Source organism: Suillus discolor, assembly GCF_016758755.1.
Source record: "Suillus discolor strain FC423 chromosome Unknown F5147scaffold_46, whole genome shotgun sequence".
Lineage (NCBI taxonomy): Eukaryota > Fungi > Basidiomycota > Agaricomycetes > Boletales > Suillaceae > Suillus > Suillus discolor.
Window position 1 is genome coordinate 114,591 of NW_024541293.1, and position 25,877 is coordinate 140,467.

At 46.1% G+C, this 25,877-nt stretch overlaps 6 protein-coding genes and 1 non-coding gene across 7 annotated transcripts; 4 read left to right on the plus strand and 3 right to left on the minus strand.

The window, feature by feature from the left end:
• Positions 1 to 331: 331 nt before the first annotated feature.
• Positions 332 to 2,559, plus strand: F5147DRAFT_776177 (uncharacterized protein; the record flags this gene model as incomplete). The annotated part of the gene is made up of 10 exons (XM_041441821.1): positions 332 to 577; positions 632 to 748; positions 796 to 853; positions 902 to 954; positions 1,024 to 1,218; positions 1,270 to 1,341; positions 1,402 to 1,629; positions 1,681 to 1,941; positions 1,988 to 2,422; positions 2,473 to 2,559. The coding sequence occupies 10 exons, from the start codon at positions 332 to 334 to the stop codon at positions 2,557 to 2,559; spliced, it is 1,752 nt and encodes a 583-aa protein (XP_041290289.1).
• Positions 2,560 to 6,857: 4,298 nt separating this feature from the next.
• F5147DRAFT_776178 (uncharacterized protein) lies at positions 6,858 to 8,438 on the plus strand (the record flags this gene model as incomplete). The annotated part of the gene is made up of 7 exons (XM_041441822.1): positions 6,858 to 6,923; positions 6,974 to 7,232; positions 7,284 to 7,308; positions 7,365 to 7,453; positions 7,509 to 7,598; positions 7,905 to 8,317; positions 8,373 to 8,438. 7 exons carry the CDS (start codon positions 6,858 to 6,860, stop codon positions 8,436 to 8,438), a joined length of 1,008 nt encoding a protein of 335 aa, XP_041290290.1.
• A 1,238-nt stretch (positions 8,439 to 9,676) lies between these two features.
• On the minus strand, positions 9,677 to 12,964 carry F5147DRAFT_654907 (uncharacterized protein; the record flags this gene model as incomplete). The annotated part of the gene is made up of 14 exons (XM_041433917.1): positions 9,677 to 9,706; positions 9,760 to 9,960; positions 10,007 to 10,043; positions 10,327 to 10,392; positions 10,583 to 10,670; positions 10,721 to 10,806; positions 10,873 to 10,937; positions 10,988 to 11,033; positions 11,143 to 11,309; positions 11,390 to 11,465; positions 11,758 to 11,949; positions 12,000 to 12,162; positions 12,598 to 12,670; positions 12,929 to 12,964. The coding sequence occupies 14 exons, from the start codon at positions 12,962 to 12,964 to the stop codon at positions 9,677 to 9,679; spliced, it is 1,326 nt and encodes a 441-aa protein (XP_041290291.1).
• Positions 12,965 to 15,551: 2,587 nt separating this feature from the next.
• On the minus strand, positions 15,552 to 16,390 carry F5147DRAFT_286566 (uncharacterized protein; the record flags this gene model as incomplete). The annotated part of the gene is made up of 2 exons (XM_041429040.1): positions 15,895 to 16,390; positions 15,552 to 15,837 (listed from the first exon to the last, which is right to left on the minus strand). Coding segments are annotated over exons 1-2 (689 nt in total), but the record flags the coding sequence as incomplete, so codon positions are not given.
• Positions 16,391 to 16,484: 94 nt separating this feature from the next.
• F5147DRAFT_762434 (uncharacterized protein) lies at positions 16,485 to 18,147 on the plus strand (the record flags this gene model as incomplete). Its single annotated transcript, XM_041440587.1, has 5 exons — positions 16,485 to 16,636; positions 16,994 to 17,104; positions 17,147 to 17,243; positions 17,593 to 17,685; positions 17,983 to 18,147. The coding sequence occupies 5 exons, from the start codon at positions 16,485 to 16,487 to the stop codon at positions 18,145 to 18,147; spliced, it is 618 nt and encodes a 205-aa protein (XP_041290293.1).
• Positions 18,148 to 19,410: 1,263 nt separating this feature from the next.
• F5147DRAFT_615845 (uncharacterized protein) lies at positions 19,411 to 20,795 on the plus strand. The gene is made up of 8 exons (XM_041432530.1): positions 19,411 to 19,548; positions 19,604 to 19,636; positions 19,687 to 19,859; positions 19,905 to 19,987; positions 20,045 to 20,254; positions 20,312 to 20,447; positions 20,497 to 20,578; positions 20,706 to 20,795. The coding sequence occupies exons 1-8, from the start codon at positions 19,429 to 19,431 to the stop codon at positions 20,772 to 20,774; spliced, it is 906 nt and encodes a 301-aa protein (XP_041290294.1). The 5' UTR covers positions 19,411 to 19,428; the 3' UTR covers positions 20,775 to 20,795.
• A 3,496-nt stretch (positions 20,796 to 24,291) lies between these two features.
• On the minus strand, positions 24,292 to 24,363 carry F5147DRAFT_t99. Its single transcript has one exon. It is a non-coding gene; the product is annotated as a tRNA-Thr (tRNA).
• Positions 24,364 to 25,877: the final 1,514 nt, after the last annotated feature.

Sequence of the window (25,877 nt, forward strand, 5' to 3'; positions counted from 1 at the left end):
TCATATTGTATTGTGTTTCATGAAAACAATTGTTGAGTGCTCTTGGGTGGTTTCCAGGCAAAGAACAAAGTGAGCAATTCAGCAAGTCAGATGGGTCTACCTAGTATTTGTTTGACCGGATAGGTAGGGCAACAATTGTGCCGACCAAACTTCTTGTGTTCATACTCAAGATGACGTAGCTGTGTAATTTAAGATGATCAAAAATCCAATGTTCACAACGATTGAAACCTACCTGGTATCAGCATCCTCGTTCGTCCAAACTATTTCCTGAATCCGACAGCTTGGATAGCGTCAAGATAAAACCCTTACCACCTGCCACCACGGACCACATATGGAGCCAGAAGACATACAAACCGCCTGTGAGGGAGATTTGTTTGACCAAGAAGAAACAGACAGCAATATGAGCAGTACCGAGAATTTTATGGATGCTGGTCTCAATCAACCCTCAGCCAATCCAATACAAGTCAATGATGCAGAAAATTTTGACCATGTACAGGAGAACAGTGTTGTTCGACCCTCAGATAGCGTGATACGAGTCAACAAGAGGGAAATAAACGATGCACAGGAAGAGCAAGTGGTATGTTTTATCGTACAAATCAAGTTTGTTGACAGGCTCATAGAGTTCACACAGCCCTCCGGGAAGCGTCGGTATCAAGAAGTCGATTATTCAAAGATGCTGCGTAAAACAGTGTATGAACAAGAAGAACGGGTCAACAAAATGAAGCGTAAATTGTGTGACAACAAAGTAGTACGTACTAAAGGCTCGACAGGAGTATTGCTGCTGATTAGTGACAGTTGTACGAGCAAGTTCAGCTCGAGATCCAGGAACAACAATGTCTTGCTGAAGAAGATCGTGCACGCCTCACCCATGATGTCAACAAGACGATTCAACAATGAAAAGCGGCCCTGACAGAGCGAGACACGCGACTGAGCAAAGTTTATAAAGAACTCGAGGTAACTTGTAGACCAGTTTAGCCAGATGTGGGCTAACCAAAGCAACAGGAATCCCGTGCATGACAACAGGAGCACAATAATCAAATCAAACAAAGTAGTGAAGCACTCGGCCTAAACAATCATAAGCAGACGGAAGTTGACATACAGACGATGCTGCAGGATACTCACCAAAGATATGCACAGCAACTCGAGCAGTGGGAAGCAGAAGTCACCTTGGAGTTGGCGCGACGCGAAGCAGAGCTAAACGCAAGGAAAGACAAAGAGGTGATGAAGGGAGAATGACTGCCACAGGAAATTGCTGATAACATCAAATAGTTTGAAGAACGCGAGAAATGCATGATTGACCACATGGAACAAAGGCTACAATTGGAATTAAGAAAATTCAAGGTGAGAATTTGATCACATGAACCTCGTGAGTCATAACATAAATGCTGAAAAACACTTTAGGCAGAAAAAGAGAGCAAACTTGCCAACATGGAGAGACGATTTGCAAGACGTGGTCGACAACAAGGAGACGCGGAAATGAACGCGGATCCCGCCCCTAGGAGCGCTCAACAGCAACCCAAGATGCCGCAAAAATTCTTGCCTAGAACACCATGCCTCGACTCAATCAAAAGGATCAAGAAGACACGTGGAACATCGCACAGGACGTGCCTAGTGTCACTGGTAGCAGACGTAAGTAACATATACAGCGACTCGAACTGGTTTTTAACATGGAACACATAGGATGACCCTATGGAAGGACGTACAGAAGAGACACCTACCATTGAACGAGAGATACTGCAGTCACAACTGGATGATGCTTTCCCTATGTCCATTATGGAGAGTTCAGTCTCCAAATGCGTAGAAGCAGCATTGAGACGAATATTCATCGATAGAGAATTCCCATTGGCCATGAAGCGTAGTCCCCGAAGGAAAAAGTTGGAGGATCAAGAACTCCAGACGGAACAGGCTGCAGAACTGAACCACGAAAGAGACTTCCTCCTCGTAAGCCAAAACTCCACATTGAAGTTTTCTAACTGAGAAGAAGCAGGCTGAAGTCCGGCGTGTCTTCAAGGACCATTTCGAAATCTCTCAAGACAGTGATTTTATAGTCCACCAACCAGCTATTCGTGAAGATGTGTACTCGTACGAACATGAAGATGGACTGGGCCCCGACCCAAAAAAACTTGCATTTGATCTTGCAAACAGATCGAAAACCCTCTGGAATGCTAAAGTTCTTGATCTCCTGCTTAGGGAATTGCAAGAAAGGTGTGTACAAGAGGGGTGGCCTTTCCAGAGATCGGATAGGTACTACAAAGCGATCATAGAGGAACGCTACAAGCAGTTGCGGACTGTGTGGAAAGCAGTGCAACCAAAGGTAACAGAAAGGGGGGTACTGGAGACTGCTGTGGAGGTGGAGGATAGGTTGAATACAAAGAAAGACGAAACTCTTAAGACAGTTCGTCAATCAACTCGTAGGCGAAATGTAAGCCCACAGTCTCAAGTACGCTCAGATACCCAACACCTCCTTACTAGAAATATATCCGAAGAACGACAGTTCTCAAACATCTCATCGACCTGAAGAACGACCAAAAGGATGAGGACCTCCAGGTGTTACGCTGACCGTCGGTTGGCGTGTGCGAACTAGGATAGGTCTTCTCAGCGACGACTCAAGTGAGTCTACTGAAGCTGAGGGTGGTTCTCGGCTTGACGGAACATCAAGGGTTCCTCTGGCGATCTCGGTAAGACGGCGCTCGTCGAGATGCAGGGCTAGCGGATACATGCTAAGTCGTTAGGGGGCGACTTAGAAGTGCGGTCTTGCGCAAGGAAGCTGGTAGGCTTAGTTGAACAAGTTCTGGGATGAACCTAGTAGATAAAAGTAAAGTCTAAGTACAATAATCTGTCTACTTATAGGGTCTAACTATAAGTGTTCAAGCTCAGTCTGTAATCTATAGTATATCTAGGATCTATGATAACAAGACATGAGGTCAGATAAGATACATGAGGCTTAACCTCTGATCAAGCATGCAGCGCCAAGTGCGACTGCGCGTAGGTACAGGAAGCGCCAAGAGCGCTCCGGATCTTCATGAAGCGACATGCTGTATACATGCACTTGATCTAGGGTGACCATGAGGCATACAGCCTCCATGGATCAGGTACAAGGCCGTCTAGGCCAGGGGCAGGGTCACAGCAGTCCAGACCACTGTCTTTCTAAGTGCAGGCGGCGCAGCGCCGCATGGGGAGTCTAGCAGAGCGGGGGCTGGCGTAGGCAGAGCTGGGGCTCCTGTAGGTGTTACGGATGCCTGTAACACCAGGCCTGGCAGTGGCTTCAAAGACTAGTGAAGACTCTTGGAGACGGTGGAATGAGCTCAGAAGAGAGCGATGTGGAGAACAAGTTCGAATGTGTGCTCTGCGTCAAGAACATGGAGTGGCATCGCGGGATAGAACAAGAGCTCAATATCGTGGATCATCAAAGGTTATTGGACAATAATATTTTCGCACCTCAGGGTTCAAAACCACTGAAAAGAATTCACGCACCCGGTAATCCGAGGACAACACGAAAACCGACCGTAGGATTACCTGAGATCCTCTATGACAGCAAATGGCTTGCTGGTCTTACTGAGCGTGAGGTTGAGAGGCTGGAAATGACGAATGAAACATTTAAATGGATGAAAGTAGTAGTGGCATAAAATATGTACACAGTCAGATGGAATGCTGTGCCTGCAAGGACGAGCCAGTATAGTGTGAACCATCAAAGAGGAACAGTATACGCCTGAGGCTGTAGAAAGGACGCGGTGAAGGTACAACAATTCAGATAGTGAGTCTGAACAATGTTGGGTCTTGCAGAACCTAGCTGCTATTCGACCCTAAAGGGTTTCTGGACCAGGCTCAAGGCTCAGAGGAGAGGAAATGTCATAAAAACTTGCTAAAAACTCAGACTCATACTGGTAACTGGTGAAAAGGTAACTTGATTATGTAAGCTACAAAAGTGCAAACATAACACTAAGGTAAAAACAGTCTCTGCAAGCCCAGCCAGAAATGAATCCCTACAGCGGGAAAGCGAGGAGACGAGGACCATGATAATTAGAATAGGTAGAAAGAGTGAGATGAACTGCGAATGCGATAGTGAGGAGAGCAGAATATACTTTTGCCTGGAATTTGGGAATGTTGTGTGAGCCAACTTGGACGGATGCGAGATATCTATAACAGTTTGGAACTGTTGATCAAGTTACTAATGATAGTAAGATAGTAACTAACCATGTGCCAGTCGCCCACTCATTCTGTGAGTACCACTAGTATCATACTTGTCATATCAATTTCATTCTCCCTTAGACTTGTTTATCCCTGTGCTGTCTCTATGATAATACCTCCCTGTGCTGATGCATTTTTAGTTGGACTTCGAGCAGCCCTGCATATCAGTGGATGCTCACCTGGTCTAAGTTGCAATCTGCCTCTCTCTGGACTTACCAAGACTCCTGCGACAGCCCCAGACCCCCCTGCTACATTGTCCTTCAATTCGCCCCAAACTGACCATTTGTTAGTCTACAGGCACTGATGCTACCTGCTCGAGATAGGTTTCTTAGAAATCCCCTACACAACACGCTTAGCACAATTGACAATTTCCGGTCGAACCCGCTGCATCTGACCTTGCGTGTCAGCTAAGAGATTCTGCTCTCCAGCATCCTGCAGCACTGCACCGTTGCCAGGTGGCCCAGTAGTTACCATGCACTGGCATAATATAGAATCATGGTTAACAAACCATAGACTCGCAATGCTATTGATATAAAGTTTGTCAGCGGGCTGAAGAAGCTAAGGTACGAAGGAATGAATTATCACCCTGACAATGTGACCAGAGCTAGTTGGTTCGTTATCCATTGCAGCCACTGGAAATGAGTTCTTTCTCATCATCTCATGTCCGCGATTTACATCCTGTCATAGTGTCAGCCGGTAAGAGACGTTGGTCTTAGGCATTCACAGAGCCTCATCTTATCCTCAATGTACATGTAGTCAGCAACACGCGAAGGTACACCGTCAGTGCGGTAAAGACCATCCAAATGATCATCATCAGACGCCACGTCGATTCATATATCTGAAGTGTTGGTATAGCGGCATGTGTTACAGTCATCCGTAACACCTACACCAGCCCCCGCTCTGCTAGACTCCCTACGCGGTGGCGTGCCGCCCGCACTTAGAAAGACAGCGGTCTGGACCGCTGTGACACCGCCCCTGGCCTAGACGGCCTTGTGCCTGATCCATGGAGGCTGTACGCCTCATGGTCACCCTAGATCAGCGCATGCATACCACATGTCGCTTCATGAAGATCTGGAGCGCCTCTCGGCGCCTCATGTATCTGCGCAGTCGCACTTGGCGCTGCATGCTTGATCAGAGGTTAAGCCTCATGTATCTTATCTGTACTCATGACCGCCCTCATGTACTCTCATCTTTGATAGACATAGATCCACAGATATACTATAGATACAGACTGAGCTTGAACACTTACATGTAGCACATATAAGTAGACAGATTATTGTACTGTGATCTTTACTTTAATCTACTTGGTCCAACCCAGAAACCTGTTCAACTAAGTCTTCCAGCTTAGTTGTCTAGACCGCACTTCTAAGTCGCTCCCCGCGCCTTAGCCGTATCTGCTAGCCCTGTATCTCGACGAGCGCCGTCTTACCGAGATAACCGGAGGAACCCTTGACGTTCCGTCAAGCTGAGAACTACCCTTAGCTTTGGTCAGGCTCACTCGAGCCGTCGCTAGAAAGACCTATCCAAGTTCGCACACGCCGACCGACGGTCAGCGTAACAGCATGTTCAAATAGCCTAGAGAAGAATGATGAACTCACGGGATTCCAACGGCATCCTGCCGCACCAACTGATTGCACAGAAAGATGGATCGAACTCACCCGATAAATTCATGGTCAATATGCACTGAAATGAAATGTTTCAGTGAAATTACAGGATCGATTAACAGATCACCTTACATGACAGCACATGTTCCTTCCTCCAGGAAAGACCCCAGCGACGAGGGACAGATTTAAATTAAGTAGGTACATGCGTTCATTTGTGTTCTATTATCTCATGAGCAAGAATAAGGGGGGGCAGGGAATTTGAGTGTTTGAAGGTACTGAGAACTTGGCATGATTCAAAGGACTAGTAGGGCTTGGTTAGAGTCACCCAGAGAAGCACTGAGGAGGAACGCACCTAGACCGATGGCGAAGATGTTGACGCATCCTAAGGAACTCTGGCAGTATCTTCATGAGTGTTGTGCATCAAGCTAATTTAGCACTCGTTGGATGGGGAAAATGACAGAAGGACTCAGCCAACCGTTCACGTTAGTCCATCGCAAAGAAGTTCGCCACCAGTGAACAGTGAATGCATTACATTTGACATCATATAGAGAGATAAGTGAAGTTATTAGGTTAGGCTGGTGCTCTTGACACACCTTCAATCAACACCGAGCATTCCAGCATTGCTCAAATATGAGATGAAACTATGATTGAGCTAAAGTCAAGCAGTAGAGTATTGAGAAAAATGGTCAGTGGCATAGAAACTCTGGTGATGCGGAGAATATATCTGGAGATCAAATTATTACCATTGTCACGGTTGTGATATGTTGCAATTGCTGTCAGTGAGATAGAGAAATGGTCCAAAACCTTCAGACAAACACTGATCAGTATAAACTAAGTTGCAGCATACCTTCGTGGCCATCGGAGTGGCAATGGTATTCAAAAGCCATAATGCAGTCAGCTCTTTCTACCGACTTCTGAAACACGTTCGCTAACCCACCTTCCTAGCAATCCCTCATTGGGCGCCGATTATACCGTTCAGTCCAAACAAGTCAATGCATCCCAGTCTGGGATTAGTTACTCGATTGAGACTGACTGAAACTGAGTATCAACTTGAATAGGGATGAAATGTACGGCGATTGGGAGGGGATCGTGCACCCATCCGGTGTCATGTACTATTTTTCCGACAAAACGGTGAGGAAATCATAATTGTGTTTAACTCAGTGTGTCTTACAATCGCACAGAAGACATATACGGGAACCGATATAAAGAGATACCCGCACGATCGACTACGTAGCCTAGATAACTGGATAGATGCAGCATGCAGAAGACTGCAGGAAGATACCTGGCTCCTGGTGGTCGAGCCCGTTTCAAAGCAGGACGGCGATTACTATGAATACTACTGTGCAGACACAAAGCAGCACGTTATTGCTTGGTTTAATGCGTTTGACGCAAGTCTACTTTTTCAGGAGTGCACGTTCGCACGGGAGTGGAACCATAAACGTAAGTTTCAACTCTTGCCAACATGATGTGCTGTCTGACTCAAATACATAGGTCTTGAGCTTGAGGCACAATTTTGGTGATAAATATTAGTCGATGAAATAACACTTGGATACTGATATGCATATATATTAGGAAGCATGTCGATTTCTTTCCACATCATTACGAAATGAGGCCTTCTGATGCGAAGGAGCTACAAGCTCACTTAGAATGGTTTTTAGCAGGTAAGAGTCTAAGACATCCTCATGCAGATATAACTGAATTAAACGCGCATTATAGAAGGACTGACCTTGGAACAATCGACTGCAGCTTCGTTGTTTCGCAATAACGAGCAAACGGAGAAGATAATATCTCATATTGTTCGATTCGGTACGTCACTCAATTATGATAGCACTTTATTTTCGGACGGAATTGTGCAGAGAGTCATCTTTCATCCAATGATTTCATGACAGAGCAAGGAGTAGCATTTTGTGGTACGTCTGCTTTGTCCAGTTATACGATGAAATAAGCGGAAACCCACCTCAAAATTGATAGGAAGGATATGGAGCATCTTACGTAGGTTTTTTGTGGCTGACACAGCTAAGTTTTTGCATTAACTTATAAAATAAGGCCACCATCAATTTTTAAACTACTACAGTTTACCGGAAGCTCGGTTGATGTGGTCTCATTCTGTAGAGGGCATCAAGCAAAAGCGAACACTTCCCCTTTTATTGGCAACTGCTGCAATGTTTGGAATGCCAGCACTTGTGTTGGACCATATAGAAAATATCCATGTAGACGGTATCATCAACTTGCTCGATATCAGGCAGTTCATTGACCATTTCAACAACGATAATGTGAAATACAGCACTTTGGTATGTGCATTTTCCCATATTGAAATCGGAAAGATGTCCAAATTTATGTCTTCCATTATCGAGGTGGGTGTTATCATGGCGGTAGATGCTAGCATACTCGCTATTCCAGATATTGGATCTCAAGCGATAGCAAGGACCCTATGTTCTCTTTCCCTTATTTTCAGTGTCCATTGCATATTCGCAGGTATCGTTGCTCGACACTTCAGTGAAAAGATGAAGTCTCTGGATTTTGCTGTATGTGTTATCTACTACGATTGTCTCTATCTGATCTGATACTGCATTCATGTAGTCTCAGCATCTCAATGACAATCGTACCAGGGTTGCGGTCATCTACAGCGCTCCTGCTCTATTATGAACCACCAGGTAATTAACATATTATAAGGCACAAGATGCGCTAATCATAAGCCGACAGTGTGGCTTTCTCTACTTTAGGCTTTCTCGCAGGAATATTCACAATCCCAGGCCATTCTTTAACGACAATAGTTTTATGCACGATAGCCGTCGCCATCCTAGGAGGTTTCCTGTTCTGGTCGTCAGCCATCATATTCTATCAGCATCCGAGATGAGGACGAGATATACTAAATACCAATATGCCACATCACTTGTAGGAGAACACGATTATGATCAGGACGATGATGTCGCAAATGTCTGTATACTTACTGCAGACCTCTTGCACCTCTTGCAAATGTGCTGCTGGTTGATTTAGACAGACCTTGGCGATAATATTAATGACCGTCAGTTGTGATTGAAGCTAAGAGGATATGATTAGTGAGCCCAAGTCCTCCCCCGCTCTCATTGAAAAATCGCTTCAACATCCGCGCTGCGGCGAAGACTTACTATTACACATAAAACAAAGGGGGGGTTATCATTCGTTCAGTATTGCAGACCGCTAGCTATGTGATATAAAACGTCAAACTTGAAATCATTTTCTCTGGTCATGGTCAGGTACCTTCTCTGACCAACTTATCCTTTTGCGCAGAACGTTATACAAATGCGTAGCGGAAATGGATTGGGCATCTGTAATATGGACGAGCTCGCAAAAACCAGTAAGGTCAATATAATCGACGAACATTGCTATCTTGGTTGTAAGCTGTGACTTCACTTCAATCTCATGGCGGACGACAGCTTCATAAACTACAAATGTACGATACATGAGTAGGCTAATCATTTGAGGTCATAATGCTAAGTTGCAGTAGAAATCGTCACATTTGCCACAAGCACCAGCAGCACCTTCTCCTTGTTCAGCTGCCATTCATTTGAAACATTTGCTCCAGTATCACTCTCGCAATGCAATCTGCTAGGTTTGACCACAGAGACCCACTTATTATTGTCATGCGATTTAGGCACAGTGTTAAAAACAATGAATCATGAAGTTGGTCATGAATGTCTCGTGTATCTTTTCCACAGAGACATGATAGGAATCAGGGAGAGCAAGTCATCATCGTTTCTACCAACGATCGACACAATTGAGATGCAACAGACAAGAAGTGGGGGGTGGTGTCCTAATTATATAGTACAATGGTAAAACTAAACACAAGGCACAAGCCCCGGTGTGGTTGTACAGGTAGACAGAGCTAGAGTCAATGATGAAATTTATGTACTGTAAAGCGCACGCGTTTTTGGCTGCAAATAAATATTGAAAAATGTCAAACATCATTAAATCAAAACAGACTCACCCAACAGCTTGTCAACCTTGCACTCCTGGCGACATGCATGCATCCGCCTCGTATTTTGTGCCAAGACGACCGAGCACAGCTTCTCAGGTGGTCAGGTCCACGACTCGTAGATGATAGTGTATCGGGTGGAAGGTTTGTCTTGACAGCTGACGGAAGTTGAGTGTTTTCGATGCCCTCAAAGCCATCGCGCTGGTGCTTTGGCTTGTCAAAAAGCAGTGTACATACTGAGCATATGACGCAAACTTACCATAAGTCGATCTCCTTGTCTCTTTTGCGTACCGATGCTGTATGAAAAAAGACTATGTGCCATCTATTTAAAATCAGAAGGATTGTAACATTTTAGCGCATAAGAAGAATATCCAGACTGACACAAAATTTGCTTGATGACAGTGGGGGAAAAGCTAGAAAAGCATTGTTGTGGGTAAGAACATCCAGACTTGCGCAAGAACGACTTGCCTCTGAATGGGTCTTGAAAATGTCAAGATGGTTGCATGATTACAGCGGGGAGAACAGCTGAATGAGCGCTGCGAGATTCAGCGTGTAATGTTTGAAAGTGTTGAGACTTACACAGAGAAGGTCGTCGCGAGATTCGGCGCGCAAGAAAAATGTTCAAACTTGCGCAGGGAAGATTGTCTGAGAGTTGAGGATGCCAAATTATGTGCGATCTATTCAAGATCAGAAATGGGCGTAAAAGGAAAACTTGCCTGGTCGGGGTAGAGAAAAATCTCAACAGGCATTGTGAGATTCAATGTTCAGATAGGGAGATTAGCTGATCGCAGCGAGAAAAACACTGAAAAGCGTTGAAGTGAGTGTGATGAACGACATGCATGTTGAAAATTGATAAAGAAGACCATCCTGCTCGATGCAATTCATGGTGCAGTTCCGCGCGAAGTGTAAAAGTCTCCGCAGAACTACATCGAAAGTTTCAGGTCCATATTCGATCAAGAGTGGGACGACGCACTGACGACTTCAGACATGGTTGGGCGATCATTAGGATCATGAGGGAACATCCACTCGAGGAGGTCGATGATTTCTGTTTCCGCAAGCCTGTGATAGATGATCTAGATGTTTCGTCAGTAGGCACGATGATTGGACTGCAAGGAGATAATCCACCCCTTGGCGCTTTGCTCCAACAATATAATACCAACAATATAATAAACACCATGTTCGTCCATGCCCTAGAGAAACACTTAGTACTGATAGAGAAAGAGAAAGATAACATACTCACTTCCCAAGGGAACTTCTTGTTTAGTAAAAGACGCATCTGCAACATCCTATAAGTGGGCGAGCAGAAAAGAAGGGGCGATTCGGAAGAGACAAACCATATTGTCGTCTTCTGTACAAGCCTTTCCAAATATGTTCTTTCAGCTTCCTTGCATCTACCCATCTGACATGCTTGGCACAATTGACAAATTCTGGTCGAACCCGCCACGTCTTTGCGTGGCAGCTAAGAGATTATGCTCTCTAGCATCCTGCAGCGCTGCATCGTCGCCATCAAAATCGTTATCAAAGCCCGGGTCATTGTCATAGTCGTAGTCATAGTCGAAGAACTGGTCACTGAAGGGTATATTTAGTCCATCGCCAGCTTGCGGAGCAATGAATTTAAAGCATGAGTACACGGTATTCTTACCTTCATCATTTTCAGCCGCAGCACGTCCTGCAGTGAGCCTCCGTAGTTGGGCAAAGTGATATCACCCCCCGGGTGACTTTCGCAAATATTTCATTTAAAATTGTCTTGATGTTTTTTTCAGCGGGCGTCAGGAAGCCAATCTTAAATTCCTTCTTCTCTCGCCGGGGTCATCACAGTAAAGAGAGGGTTACTGTCTTTGGCAAATGAGAAGTCGGCCAGTGAATGTGAGATCACCTTATTGTCGAGAGCATCTAGTAAGTCTGGAAATAAAAAAGGTGATGAGTATTTTGTCATACAAGAGAACTTCTCCAACATACCGCTTCCTTATCCTCCTCATCTTCCGCCACTCGGTTCATGCAATCACTCACCAAAGATGACACGCATGGCCACCATCACTTCCAACCCCCAAACCAAGGTGGTTCATTAGCAGGTACCATGCATCGCCCTCGTCGAAATCTTTACAAGTTTTGCAGAGAAGGAGATCAATGCTAAGGCCGAGTTCTAGCTTCTTGTTGTGTGTTACGTCGACTGTAGGTCGGCGTGTGCGAACTAGGATAGGTCTTCTCAGCGACGAGTCGAGTGACTCTACTGAAGCTGAGCGTGGTCTGACTTTGACGGAACGTCAAAGGTTCCTCCGGCGATCTCGGTAAGACGGCGCTCGTCGAGATGCAGGGCTAGCGGATACGTGCAGAGTTGTATGGGGACGACTCTGAAGTGCGGTCTCACACAAGGAAGCTTGTTTAGAGCTAAGATGAGCAAGTTCTTGGTAGAACCTAGTAGATTAAAGTGAAGTTCAATCTACAACAATGTGCCTACTTATACATAAGGTATGTAGGTGTTCAAGCTCAGTCTATAATCTATAGTATATCGCTAATCTAAGATAGCTAGACATGAGGTTAGATAGAGTACATGAGGCTTAGCCTCTGATCATACATGCAGCGCCAAGTGCGACTGCGCAATCAACAGGAGGCGCGTGGAAGCGCTCCAGGTTTCCTACATGAGGCGCCAAGGGCGCTCCGGATCTTCATGAAGCGACATGCTGTATACATGCGCTGATCTAGGGTGTCCATGAGGCGTACAGCCTCCATGGATCAGGTACAAGGCCGTCTAGGCCAGGGGCGGGGTCATAGCATCAGGCGGGGTCATAGTGCCATGAGGCGGGGTCATAGCGGTCCAGACCGCTGTCTTTCTAGGCGTAGGCGGCGCACCGCCGCGCGGGGAGTCTAGCAGAGCGGGGGCAGGTGTAGGGAGAGCTGGGGCTCTAGTAGGTGTTACAGATCCCTGTAACAGTTGTGAGGTTGTGAGGGTCGTTTAAATAAGCGGGCGATGGGTGGGCGATGGGCGGGCGATGTATTTTGTTTATTCACGAAACTTCTAGTTTCAGCATCACATTTTGTTGCTGGTGGAATCTTCAAATTTTGCAGGGCGTCTAATTGTTAAACACAACTTAGAATATTAGCAAACATGTGATCATATCCTAATTTTCAAAATTTGTCTCACATTTTATGTGAGAATGAAACTTCAAATTTAAGCACACACATAGGATATGATTATATTTCTTATTGTCGTTGACATGTTGTTGATGGGAATATGGTTGCGGATATTTGATGTTTTGGATTCCGTACGAAACACCGCCAAATTTTGAAGTTACGCATCTATCTTTATGTTATCTTAATTTTTAAATATTCTCTTTGCATTTAATACTACATATAAACCTCTCCTAAATATTGATAACCCCAATGTGCCGATCACACAGGCCCGGCCGGTTTTAATCCCGGCTCCGGATGTCTTAGTCATCCGTACTCATCCTTCTACTTTTTCGTCTCCATCCACATTTTTTTGACTTCATGGCATCTAGTTCATTAACATCGTCATCTTCATCGTGGCTTCCTCCAGCTTCTCTTGTTGTCTCGGATCAAAAACTCCGCGACGACGGGACGTCTGTGGTGTCATCCTGCGTTCTACGCAAGTATTTTGGGTTTTTCGAGATTTCTCGAGTGCGTTGAGGCAGTAAATAAGGTAGTAACCAGCCGTACACGCGAGTGACACTTTTGTTGATGTTGATTATGAGAGAAAGAGCACACAGAGCATGGCACAGTCTTGGTCCCGCGCTTACTACTTACCCCAAGTTTTTGTCCTCGGTAAGTTCACCACCATATCATGATACTTCGACTCCCAGTAGTCACTGGCACTGGTTGTGAACAGCAAACGAGCTTCGTCCAAGCCGCTGGGGTAGCCCGTATCATTGGTGCCCTGCAGCTGAAGTCAACAGTCTCCTTTTAGTGTTCTGAAATTTGCTAGGCCTGCAGCGGTCTAAACACCGCTGGGAAGACGAACATCTTATGGACCTTTTCAATACTGTTTAAGACTCTCAGTGTCTATCATATCTACTGGGAAGGCAATGGCCCGCGTCCCATCTGATCAGCTTATGCCAAGTCTAGATCACGGTGGCCTTCCGATGGGGTAGTTTACGAGAACGTTACCCCAGAGCCAGTGTAACATGATGCTGGTTCTTGCGTTCGCTTCAAGCACATAGCGGTGCTGGGACGTACAGCACAATTCTGGCAGATGGTTATAATTGGTCGATAAGACAGTGAGTTCAATTTCGTACTTCATACTAAAGTTACTGATAGCATCTTCTAGATTGTGCTACTTCAATTTGATTTTGTTAGCTGCAACACGATACCAGCATGCTATATTTGCGCGAGGTCTTCATGTGCATGAACGTTCCTGGGTATGCAACTTCACAAATCAGCGGTGCATCTACCATCCCTGCCGTCAACATGATCCTATCATCTATTATTCACGCACGAGATTCTTAAGACCAGCTGGAAGTCTCACAGAGATTATAAGATGCGGTCGAGTGCCTACTAATCAGACGCGATACAGATGCGGTGCGAAATCCGTGTCAACGCGTCGGTCTCGGCAGCTGGTTCATATCGATACGGGAAGTGCCGAGCCCTGGTGGGGTCTTCCCCCGAATCTTGGAAGGAGTTACTAGTTGGAGTCTGACCAGACTGAGAACTGCACAGCTCCGAACGCGTCATCATTGATCCATTATTTTGAATATACTCAACATTTATTTTCAAAGCTTCAATTGTAAAGCGATGTCAAGCTACATGCAGGGTCCAGCTGCTGTTTGCGTATGCTACAGCCGTTTCGGCTCGGAATCATTATCGTGTGTACACTAATCCAAGTGACCTGAATCTACGAGTACGAGATCGCGATTGCACACAATCAAGCTTCAAGCTTCAGATTTGGAGTTGGCATATCTTGTCGGGTTCTTATAATATACGCAAAGCTACTTGGTAATTGACGCATTTCGCAAACACAACAGAATGTTCAGGCTGCAAAACTCGATCGTTGTGATGAAATGAGTCGCTCTTCGTCAGTTCATGCACTCGACTCGTGCGTGGCAAACAACCCCTTCACAATTATCAAAATGTCCTGCAAGTGCACCCACTAACCTGCGAAGCGACCAAGCTGGACTGCCCTCAGGCTACTCAACTTGCGTGCATCGTGAACACAACCTCTAAAAAATTTCGCCTCCTTGTAGAGGGAGTCTCGTGCAGTTTCACTCGACAAGGCATGTGATCGTTAACGTTCATCGTGCACCTGCTGTCGTTGGTTTCCTGTCGCTCTCTACGATCTTGAGCCTAGATCATGTTGCGCTCATGGATCATATGTAGTACAGCCTGCATCCTATGTATTTGGTATGAGAAAACTATAGTAAGAGTACCGTAAGATGGAAACCCCTCATCCGTCGATTAACCCGGAGGCCCAAGCTTTATCCCACGAGGGTAAAACCTGTGTCAAGTGCGTCTGATCAGGCGTAACCTTGAAGGAAAGACCATCTAATACTTTCTTCTTATCCATCACAGAATCCAGCACTGCCATCCACGAGCAAGAGTTAGGGGGGTCCTGCTTGTACGGGGCAGCAGGCACTGTGAATCGCTCCACATGCACATCTACTTCCCTTGTGCGATCGATATATGAGTCGTTATCGTAGTGGGCAGTCAGATGCGGGTAAACTATTGAAAAGGTTTCAAGGTCTTTCATCCAAGCCCACGGAATGGCGCGTATCCAAATACGTAGCGGATGTTCTGGAGATAGTAGGCCCCTGCGGGTGTTACAAAAACTGTTTGAAGCCCCCTGCAAATTGGCGAGGCAAGTTATATGGGTGACCCATGTAGGGAAAATTAATCCTCTCAAAATGTTGTGGAAGACCTTGGCGTTGACATTGAGACGCGTTAATGTCAGACTTTTGGGTTTCCCAGGAAAGGGGGAGTGTCCGCTGGCATTGGGACCTGTATGGAAATCCCATGCATTTTGCACCCTATCCATAACACACAATAATTGGTAGGAGTTAATTGCAAGTGCCAGCGTAGCAAGTATCACTGGAACCAGCACGCCCATGTCCTGATCAAACGGAAAATTTCGAAGATACGCTATATAGAAGTCGTTAGTCTACATCGTCTGTGACTGTACATCAACGGGATAGTTACACGAGTCATCAATCCAAAGCCTCTTTATAGCGGAGATATAGTCAAAGACGAGATCGCTTTCTTTCTCAGCATACGCCTTCTGCACACGCAGAGCATTTTCAAACATATTCACGCTGTTGGGTCGGCGAAGCAAGATCGTGTGCAGGAATTCGGGGAGGATGGTGCGTCTCACAAGTCGAGAGACGAGACATAGGGAGACGGCAGTGGAATAGGGATTTTTATCATCATATTTCTCTTCTTGGGAAAATGTCGGCTTGGCCGCATATGTCAAGACGATGAGGGCAATCTCAATGGGAAGGTCGCTAATTGTAAAACGGATAGCAGGTTCCATGATGGGAGTGCAAGATGCTAACCTGGTTAGAACGAGTCCTGTCTTTAATACTTGCCTCATCAATTGTGACATTGCACCCACAACAAGAGATAATTGTGTGGGACTACAAGTTGTGACCGATGGCCCATATCACAGCTACTTATTATTCCTTCTACTAGTAGGTCGCAGAAATTCAACGTACTCTTGTCCTGCGGAGAATCCTATTTGGAATCCTCAAAGACCATCATAGTCATGATGCGAATGTGGCACGAACCGTAGAATGTACCTTCCGACCAGACTTGATGACGCGCATACGGACTCTTTCAAGTTCCGTCATGCTACAACCCGCCCAGCCTTTCGAGATTCAGCAGAAGATTCTACCAGGGCTCAGCACTTCCCCATGGACATGAGTACCAATGAGCTTTGCGAGAGGTCAGTAACAAACGACCGACACATTGACACGGATCTCGCGCCACATCGAGTCTGCATTGTGTCTGATTTGTAGGCGTTCGGCTGCATTCACGCGTTTCAGAGAGACTTACACTTGATCGTAAGCGAAGAATATTGTGTGTGAATAATAGATGATGCGATCACGTTGACGATAGGGATGCTAGATGCAAAGACAGTATTGTGAAGTTGATACCTCTAGGAGGAGTTCATGCTCCGACGTCACCCACATCACAAAAGGGAACCATTTTGCAGCTGACATAATCTCTAGGTCATGTCAGTAACTTTATGAAATAAGAATTGGGTACGAAATTGACTCTCCTATCATCCAATTACCATCAGCTTGCTGTATGCTACTGCACCGGATTCCATGTGTCCATGCTCTGGCTATATGCTCGAAGCGAATGTGCAGCTAGAACACAAGCACCGCTATCATGATATGCAGCCTGTCAGGTGTGGTTTTGGGGTCGATCGGATGTGTAACCCGTCTTCCAGGCCTGGCAAACCAGAGTACTTGTACGATCAAAACATCAGCCGCATGGTGCCATTGAATGATGCGGCCTGCTTCGATGGGGTTGCTGTGGCTGTGCTCGTTTGTTACTGGTCGAGGTGTGTCGGGATGAACGGGTCTAATAATTGTTTGGGAAACTGATGATAAGATCTGAGATTGGCTCTATATATGCAACGTAGTGGTGCTGATCCGAACCTGTATCTTTCGACGATACCACGAACGAATACCTGCAGGTCATGTGACTCAATGTTTGAATTTTGCCTTTGCGTTTATCGTTCGTCTCTATCCGATTACTCCAACACACGAAACGCAGGTAGAGCACATGTTGCATAGAACTTATCTCAGTTATCTGTGACCTGCGTTGTGTCAGCGTCTCGTGTCGGCAAGACATACCTTCGTCGACACACCATGACTCCACACTCTTTTACAGATTCAGCAACACCAAAAAAAATCCCTGCGACTGCGAGAGATTGTGCAAGAGCCAGCTGCACTAAGTACCCCGGATCATGATCCTGGTATAGAGGTTCGTTTTGCTGTTTCTTGTGCTTATGATTTCAATTTATCCGTACAGGAGAACCATTTTACAGATTACGATGCCTCTGGAGACATTCCCTGCACAGCGATAGATGGTCCGCCATCTCATCTCACTTCCTCAACATGTGATTCTACAATGATTTCCGTCCCCAAATCCACCGCTACCACACCCTAATGACAGCGGTGTTCTCGCATCCCTACATGTGGATGAGCGTGCCCTTACGGAGGATTGTTTACGCACGTGAAGCGTAATGATCTTCGTCACTCCCTTACGTTTGTCTTGTAGATGCAAACAGCCGGTCTAGATGACGAAGACACCGGGCTCAGCACAGAAGCAGTCACACAACCCAGATTCCCACTGCAGTTTACACCTTCGCTTCAGGGTATCCACATTCCCCGCTGTCGAGCTCTACCTTTCACGTCCAGCTCTAGAAAAGGATGCGCAATATAATCATAGAGCTTTACGGCCATGTGCTGGCATTCAACGCTATGTCTCGCAATGTTGTCGACGCCTTTCGAAATAGCTGGATCCAAGGCATACAGTCACACATCTTTCAAACTAGTGAGTCTTGGCTTGCACCGCGAGTCCTTATACTGATCGTGTTCTTGCCAAAGCATGCTGTTTTGTATGTTCGAGGCGCAGGGTCATGTACTTCATCACTTACATCTCGACGGTTGAAGCTATATGATCTCAATGCGATCTCGATACCATTAAAAAACACCAGGGAGTTCACTATGAACCGATAAGGAGCCAGCCTAAACGATATCACTCATCACCGTAGGAACCAGCAATGGGGGGAAGAGTCGAAGGAGGGCTGGGTCAAACGGTGGCACATACTGCGACTCTTGAGGCTGCAAGAAGTTTGTCCATTAATATTGTGCTCATGAGCGGATATCCAAGGGTTTTTGGGGCGGATTTCATCGTAATCCAGTGAGACGTACGCCAGCCCTGAGAATATTTGCGTATGTTGACCGGTACGTCTGCTTTGATACCTGACAATATATGCGCCAATTTATAAAGTATGATAAACAGTCGAACTCATTCGCGAACGTGTATCAAACCTGCCCCAAGCTCCTGTGACCCGCTACGTCTGCCTTTCCTTCAGTACCAACGAGCGTGATCGACATTCGAGTTTAGCCAACACACGGCACCTAATTGTCCCTCAGTTCATACCCAGAACCACCATCTTCTGGGAAAACTCCGTATCTGCAGACCCTGTCGAGCAGCCCGGGATGTCACACATTCCAGGGGCCGTCTCACATACCGACATGCTCTCGTTTGCTCTCAGACATTTCAGGGATCAACCATGTAGAAGATCGAGCTCACCTACTAAGATTTCTGATATCAATGCTCTCAGCGAGATGGGTATAGGGAAGAGCGAAATTCTGTCATGTCCGTCGTATTCTGATCATTCATCATAGTTCATATCCCTATCAATGTTCTCATTATTTGGCGTCATTTGTTGTGTAATCCTCGTGCTTTCAACTTATCGTACGAACGATTTAACAGCTGCAACTTCGTGTCTATTGAGGATATAATCAGTGATCTGATGCAGGGAGATAGATAAGAGATAGACGCCGTGTGTAGCTGTTGTGCCACAAGCCATATCTCGCCGCCACGACCTCGTTATGTAGCACAGTACAGCTTTCACGATAAACCAAATCACCTCTACTTCAGAACGCATATCAAGATCTCCCAATGGCAACCATCGAAGCCCAGGACCTCAGAAGGATGATAAGCCGCTTTCGAGTTCTGATCATGGGGAGAGCAAACGCAGGCAAAACGACCATCCTTCAAAAGGTCTGCAACACCACGGATCAACCAGAAATTTACGATACAGAAGGAAACGAGGTGCGGGTGATGATCTATGCCATACACGCGTCCATCGCTGATCAATCGCGGGTAGATCGATGCTGCCATCGTGGAATCGTCGATCAAGGTGGGTGTATCATTTGCCCTGTGGGCATCCATCTGCTGACGCATGCTCAGCGTGGAAATCACAACATCATGAACGAAATGGTGTTCAAAAGTAATCCCACTTTTGTCTTTCATGACTCGTGTGGTTTCGAAGCGGGGTCTGAAGAAGAATTCGAAGACATGAAGAAATTTATCTCAGAACGTGCACATGCGACAGAATTAGAGGACCGAATTCATGCTATCTGGTAAGTAGCCCCCTTTCGACGTTCTGCACTTTTGATTGCCTTTAGGTATTGTATTCCGATGGACGAACATTGTCGAACATTTCAGCGGTCAGAAGAGAAGTTTTTCCAGGAGTGTGACACCGGGCATGGTGAGCTTGCAACTTCATCGTCAGTTGCCATGCTGGGACTGAATGATCGATCTTCAGCTCCTGTGGTCGCAGTGTTCACCAAGTTCGAAGCTCTGCGTCCAGTCGCGTATGGTGAAATCAAGAAGCAACTACAAGGGGCATCGGGCGAAGAGCGCTCAAAGAGGATTGCTGAGCGCGTCGAGGAACTGTTCAGTAGCACAGGTGTCTTGGATCGGTTGTATAACCCCGAAAACCGTGCGCGTCCCAAGTCCTATGTACGCTTGCAAAGTAAGTGGTTCAAATCGATTTGTCCCATGTCAAAGTTGACATTAGCAATTGTCCTAGATATGAACAAACAGAGTACAAACTGCGACACTCTACTGGAAAGCACCACTCTCGCACTGGACAACGAAGAATTACGGTTGTGCTTGGTGTCGACACAAAAATCAAACCTGGAGCTTTGCATCAAGTGCGCTATCGTGTGAGTCTCATATTTGCAAGTCATGTATTTTTATTTCAACATCACCTAGAACACTCGTTTATAGTGCACATAAGCAAATTGATTATGAAGGCTATCAGTATAGCATTGCTAAGTGGTTTCCACATCTCAAAGTGAGACAAAGATTGATTCAATCTGAATATTCCCTGGTAATGGTGCTCACGATGGTAAATATCGAAACAGTGAAACTGTAGACATTCTGATATACTTTCCTTCATTGTAGTTATTTATTGAAAACAGCTGGTAAGATCGTGGCTTACGAAGCTACGCAGGGACAACGCTGATGCCTTGCTGCTGCTCGCCTGTTGACAGCATGTAAGTGCCTCGATGATTTCTAGTCCTCGACCCATGCTCATGATCCCCATTCCTCGCTGCTGCTCGCCTGTTGACAGATGGTAAGTGCCTTGATGGTTTCTAGTCCTCGACCCATGTTCATCTCTCGCTGCTGCTCGCCCGTTAACAGTTCGTAAGTGCCTTGATATTTTCTAGTCCTCGACCCATGCTCATGATCGCCATCCCTCGCTGCTATTCTCCTGTTGACAGCATGTGAGTACCTTGATGGTCTCTGTCCTCGACTCATGCTCATGATCCCCATCCTTCGCTGCTGTTCTCCTGTTGACAGCATGTGAGTGCCTTGATGATGATTTCTAGTCCTCTACCCATGCTCATAATCCTCATCCCTCGCCACTGCTCTCCTGTTGACAGAACGTGAGTGCTGTGATGGTTTCTAGTCCTCGACCCATGCTCATGATTGCCACCCTTCGCTGCTGCTCGCCTGTTGACAGGACGTAAGTGCCTTGATGGTTTCTAGTCCTCGACCCATGCCCATGATTCCCATCCCTCGCTGCTGCTCGCCTGTTGACAGATCGTAAGTGCCTTGATGGTTTCTAGTCCTCGACCCATGTTCATCCCTCGCTGCTGCTCGCCTGTTAACAATTCGTAAGTGCTTTGATATTTTATAGTCCTCGACCCATGCTCATGATCGCCATCTCCCGCTGCTGTTCTCCTATTGACAGCATGTGAATGCCTTAATGTTTTCTAGTCCTCGACCCATGCTCATGATCCTCATCCCTCGCTGCTGCTCGCCTGTTGACAGTGCGTAAGTGCCTTGATGGTTTCTAGTCCTTGACCCATGTTCATGATCGTCATCCCTCGCTGCTGCTCGCCTGTTGACAGATTGTAAGTGCCTTGATGGTTTCTAGTACTCGAGCCATGCTCATAATTTCCATCCGTCGCTGCTGTTCGCCTGTTAACAGCGGGTAAGTGCCTTGACGGTTTCTAGTACTCGAGCCATGCTCATAATTTCCATCCGTCGCTGCTGTTCGCCTGTTAACAGCGGGTAAGTGCCTTGACGGTTTCTAGTCCTCGACTCATGCTCATGATCCCCATCCCTCGCTACTGCTCGCCTGTCGACAGTATGTAAGTGCCTTGACGGTTTCTAGTTCTCGACCCATGCTCATGATTGTCATCCCTCGCTGCTGCTTGCCTGTTTACAGTATGTAAGTGCCTTGACTGGTTTGCTGTCTGCAACTCATGTGGACAGGTCTTACATCTTACTGTTTTTTTTGGCAGGTGGTGTGTCTTGATCATATCTTGTATTTAGATGATGCTGAATAGTGTAATGATGTTCACTCGTTTTCATAGCCTAATGTAAGCGCGTTCTATTCCATCAGATGAGTCGAATCATCATTGCTCATATAATGCTTAGTTCGTTGAGTATCCCTCCTTGATCACTTATTTTCCATGTTCATTCATCTTGCATGTTTTCGTGTCCTGTGCAGAGTGTGAGTCATTTGACCTTCATAGTGCGACGCGTGCAATCTCTCAATCATTTTGACTGACTCCGTCTATCTGTAGGCTGTAAGTCTATTTCAATCGTCAATGATTTTAGCCAGATAATCTCTTGCCTCTTCTTCACGTGTTCACAGAATGTGTGTTAATCATATCCTGTCTGACATCATATTACTCCACTGACAGACGCTCTTATCTAGCTCGTACGTCCATGAATGGTATTCGCCAATATATAGTGATACTCATCTGGTTCCAACCCCTGACAGTTTGTAAGTTATCTGAGCACAGCAGTCATTGTCTACAATCTGGTGTTTGATTATTCACAACTGTTACGTCGACCAAATAGGATGTGCGTCTCTGTTATTAATCAAATGCCAATTTTCCACCTCATAATTCTGATATCCCTTTCCCGCAGGGGGCAAGTACTTTCCTCCGTGGAGTTGATTCTGATACTCATACTTTCAACCTGTGGCTAGGCCAAAACCTTCCGAGATGATATCATCCGCGTCCTTCAGCCCTTGGTAAGTTGACTTCCCTCCGCATTGATTCCCAGCACTATACGAGTGTGCAACAGGCTGTGAAGGGTTCACTGTCCACTTCTGCTGCGAACAGAATAATTCAGACTGGCATCGGTTAGTTTCTTGCCACACGACCGGTTGTAGTCCTAATAACAGGAAGCAGCCACCATTATCGTCCTCGAGTACTCTGCATTTCTCTTGAACGAGTTGGAGGGCTCGGAGCTTGTCGAGTCTGCCGTGGACTACTACCTGAAATCTCCGACGGCTGCCGCAGTGGAGAAAGAAGCGAAAGAGATTTGTCGTCAAGGCTACCACGGAGAGGAACTGGGAAAGAAGATTCTTGAGTTCATCCTTGAAAGTCGCTTGTGTACGTCCCTCTTCTCGTTGTGAACCTGGAAGTCGAAGTTAACCAAAAGCCTGCAGCGAAGGACTTGACAGAAAAGAAGTAGATGATGTTCGGGCCAGCTTCCTGTTTTTTGATGCGTCTTTCCTCATGCTATGCACTCGTGTTGTGTACTATACCAAGCACGCCAGCTCTAACTCCTGAGCGGTGCAGTTGTTTCAGATGCCTCCTCCCTATGTTGTGTACTATACTCGGCACTCCGGTTTAAATTTCAACCCTGACGAGTTTTCTATACGAAGTCAAGCAGATTGTTGCTGAGCTTACTGTTCCAATCCATCGTCCGTGACAGATTTCGCAGCCGGTGGTCCCATCACTTAAATGGTACAATCTGTCTGCTCTTGCTCTTATCTCCTCATTGATGTTAGTCACGTCTGCTTTCGCTTGTATTCTTTTGCTACCACACATGCATTGTTTTCATGGTACCCACCATTATGGACATTACTCGGATGGCACACTATTGCATTGATGATTGTATGAGCATGCTACAGGACCATTCTGCACGGTCATAGACTATATCCATCACTATGGCATTGCTTCTGTATGCCACATCTACGTAGTAATGTTGGAGTAGGGGGTTCTAGGGCAGAGATAACTTTATGAAATAAGAATTGGGTACGAAATTAACTCTCCTATCATCCATCAGCCTGACTCGGAATTGTGCTGTATGCTACTGCACCAGATTCCATATATGTCTGCGGATCCATGTCAGCTCTGGCTATGAGTCACTGCCATATGCATGTTCGAAGCGAATTTCCAAGCACCGCCATCATGATATGCAGTTGGTAAGTGGTTTTGGGGTCGATCAGATGTTTATCTTCCCAGCGGTGTGTAACCCATCTTCTAGGCCTAGCAAACCACAGAGCACTTGTACTATCAAACCATCAGCCGCATGGTGCCAATGATGCGGCCTGCCTCAGCGACTTTGACGGGGTGGCTGTAGTAGCCGCTGTGCTCGTTTGCTGTTGACAACTACTGGTCGAGGTATCATGATATAAATGAAACGCGTTCATGGAGAAAAAACTACAGAGGATGTACAACTTGTCGACAAGACTGTGTACTCAAGATCTAGAGGACGTTACAACGGACCCTACAAAAGACAAAGAAATAAAACACCTGCCCACTGGCTGGATTGAACAACCGACCTCACCATTACGAGTGGCGCGCTCTACCACTGAGCTAAACGGGCTTGTTGTATTTGAAATCAAACTATGCCATTACATCAGCCTAGTTCTCCGTGAGACTCTCTTATTGATAGACGTTTCTCTCATCTCCGCCTCATTTGACTTGTAACATCCTGATTTTATTCTGAAACTCCAAATAACTTGCTTCTTCAGCGGTTCCTGAACCTGGCGTTTATCATGTTGGAATGCACTGCTGAGCGCTGAACGGCGGACCCGGATGGGTACTAGTTGTCAAAACACAAAAATCGAATCTTCACGCGGATGGCCCCGTCGCGTCGCGTCGCGAAACAATTCATTGCTCAAGAACCTCGCAATTTCGTCGCAATTTGAAGTTCGTTACTCGTAGTCACCGTTCCTCATATTCTGTGCTGCGAACAAGCGTGACTGTCGACTCCTCGGGATACCGATTGCACGGGATACAATGTTGGTTGTGCTCACAAGCTGCACTGATATGGACAGAATACATATGAACAACATATAGATGGTCTGAGTTTCGACCCAACGTATTTTGTGCGATAGATTTTCCAAGGACCTAGGCTTTGGACGTCGACCAATGTTCCCTGATGTTTGATACGTTCGCCTGTCTCACGATATGCTTGTATATCTTCTCGATCTGACACCTATGTGTGATATGTAGAGTGTTGGGGCAAGCACGCATCCGTTCCTACCGCGAGGGACACTGAGGCGTTGACCTTCCTTCGGGAGATTGAGAAGATATCTTGATACGATCCTTACAGTAATGTCATGTCTGACACTGGATGACCTGACGCGGTGCTAATGATGCTCATAGGAATGGACATTGAGACTGTCATGAAACTGGCACGAATCTCGGCTGGGTAAGTTGGTTGATATAAGCTGTTCCTGGAAACCAATCAGCGCCACACAGTGAACAAGAGCCAACCACTCAGGTAAAGGAGTATCTCAAGGCCTGGGGCGTGCTCCTTTCTGTACAAAGCAGGGTAGCACGGTTTTTTGTGCTCCGTGAGATGCATGCACCCGACTCGGCGCACGAAGAACCAAGTTCTCGAGAACACGGTGAAGATGCGCCTGTTTGAAGTATTCGCTTGCTGTCTTGTACTTCGTATATACAAGCGCTCTGTTCACTTACTACTGTGATTCATAATAGGATATGTCTAAACTACATTTACTGTGGTCTTTTCCTCTTCTTCTTGTATAAAAAGCGCTCTAATGCCTACGACAATGCACTCTCTACCATGCTGTGTATAACTGCCCATGTGCGAATGAAATTGCGTATGTTGAGTACAGCTTTCTCGAGCATCATGATCAGTCCTTGACATCCATTGAATGTCGTTGTGTAGGCTGATCGTAGGGCAAACTGCTTGCATTCATGCTTACCGTAATTGCCTGGTCGCGCGTCTAATATCATTCCCTTGAATTCATCTACCGAAATGTTCTGTGAGGATAGGAAAGCGCATTGGAGGAAAGCTGAGGGGTCTTGAAGGTCTGCTACGGTGTCCTCTGGATCAAGCGAAACCGACACAAACCCATCCATCTTCAG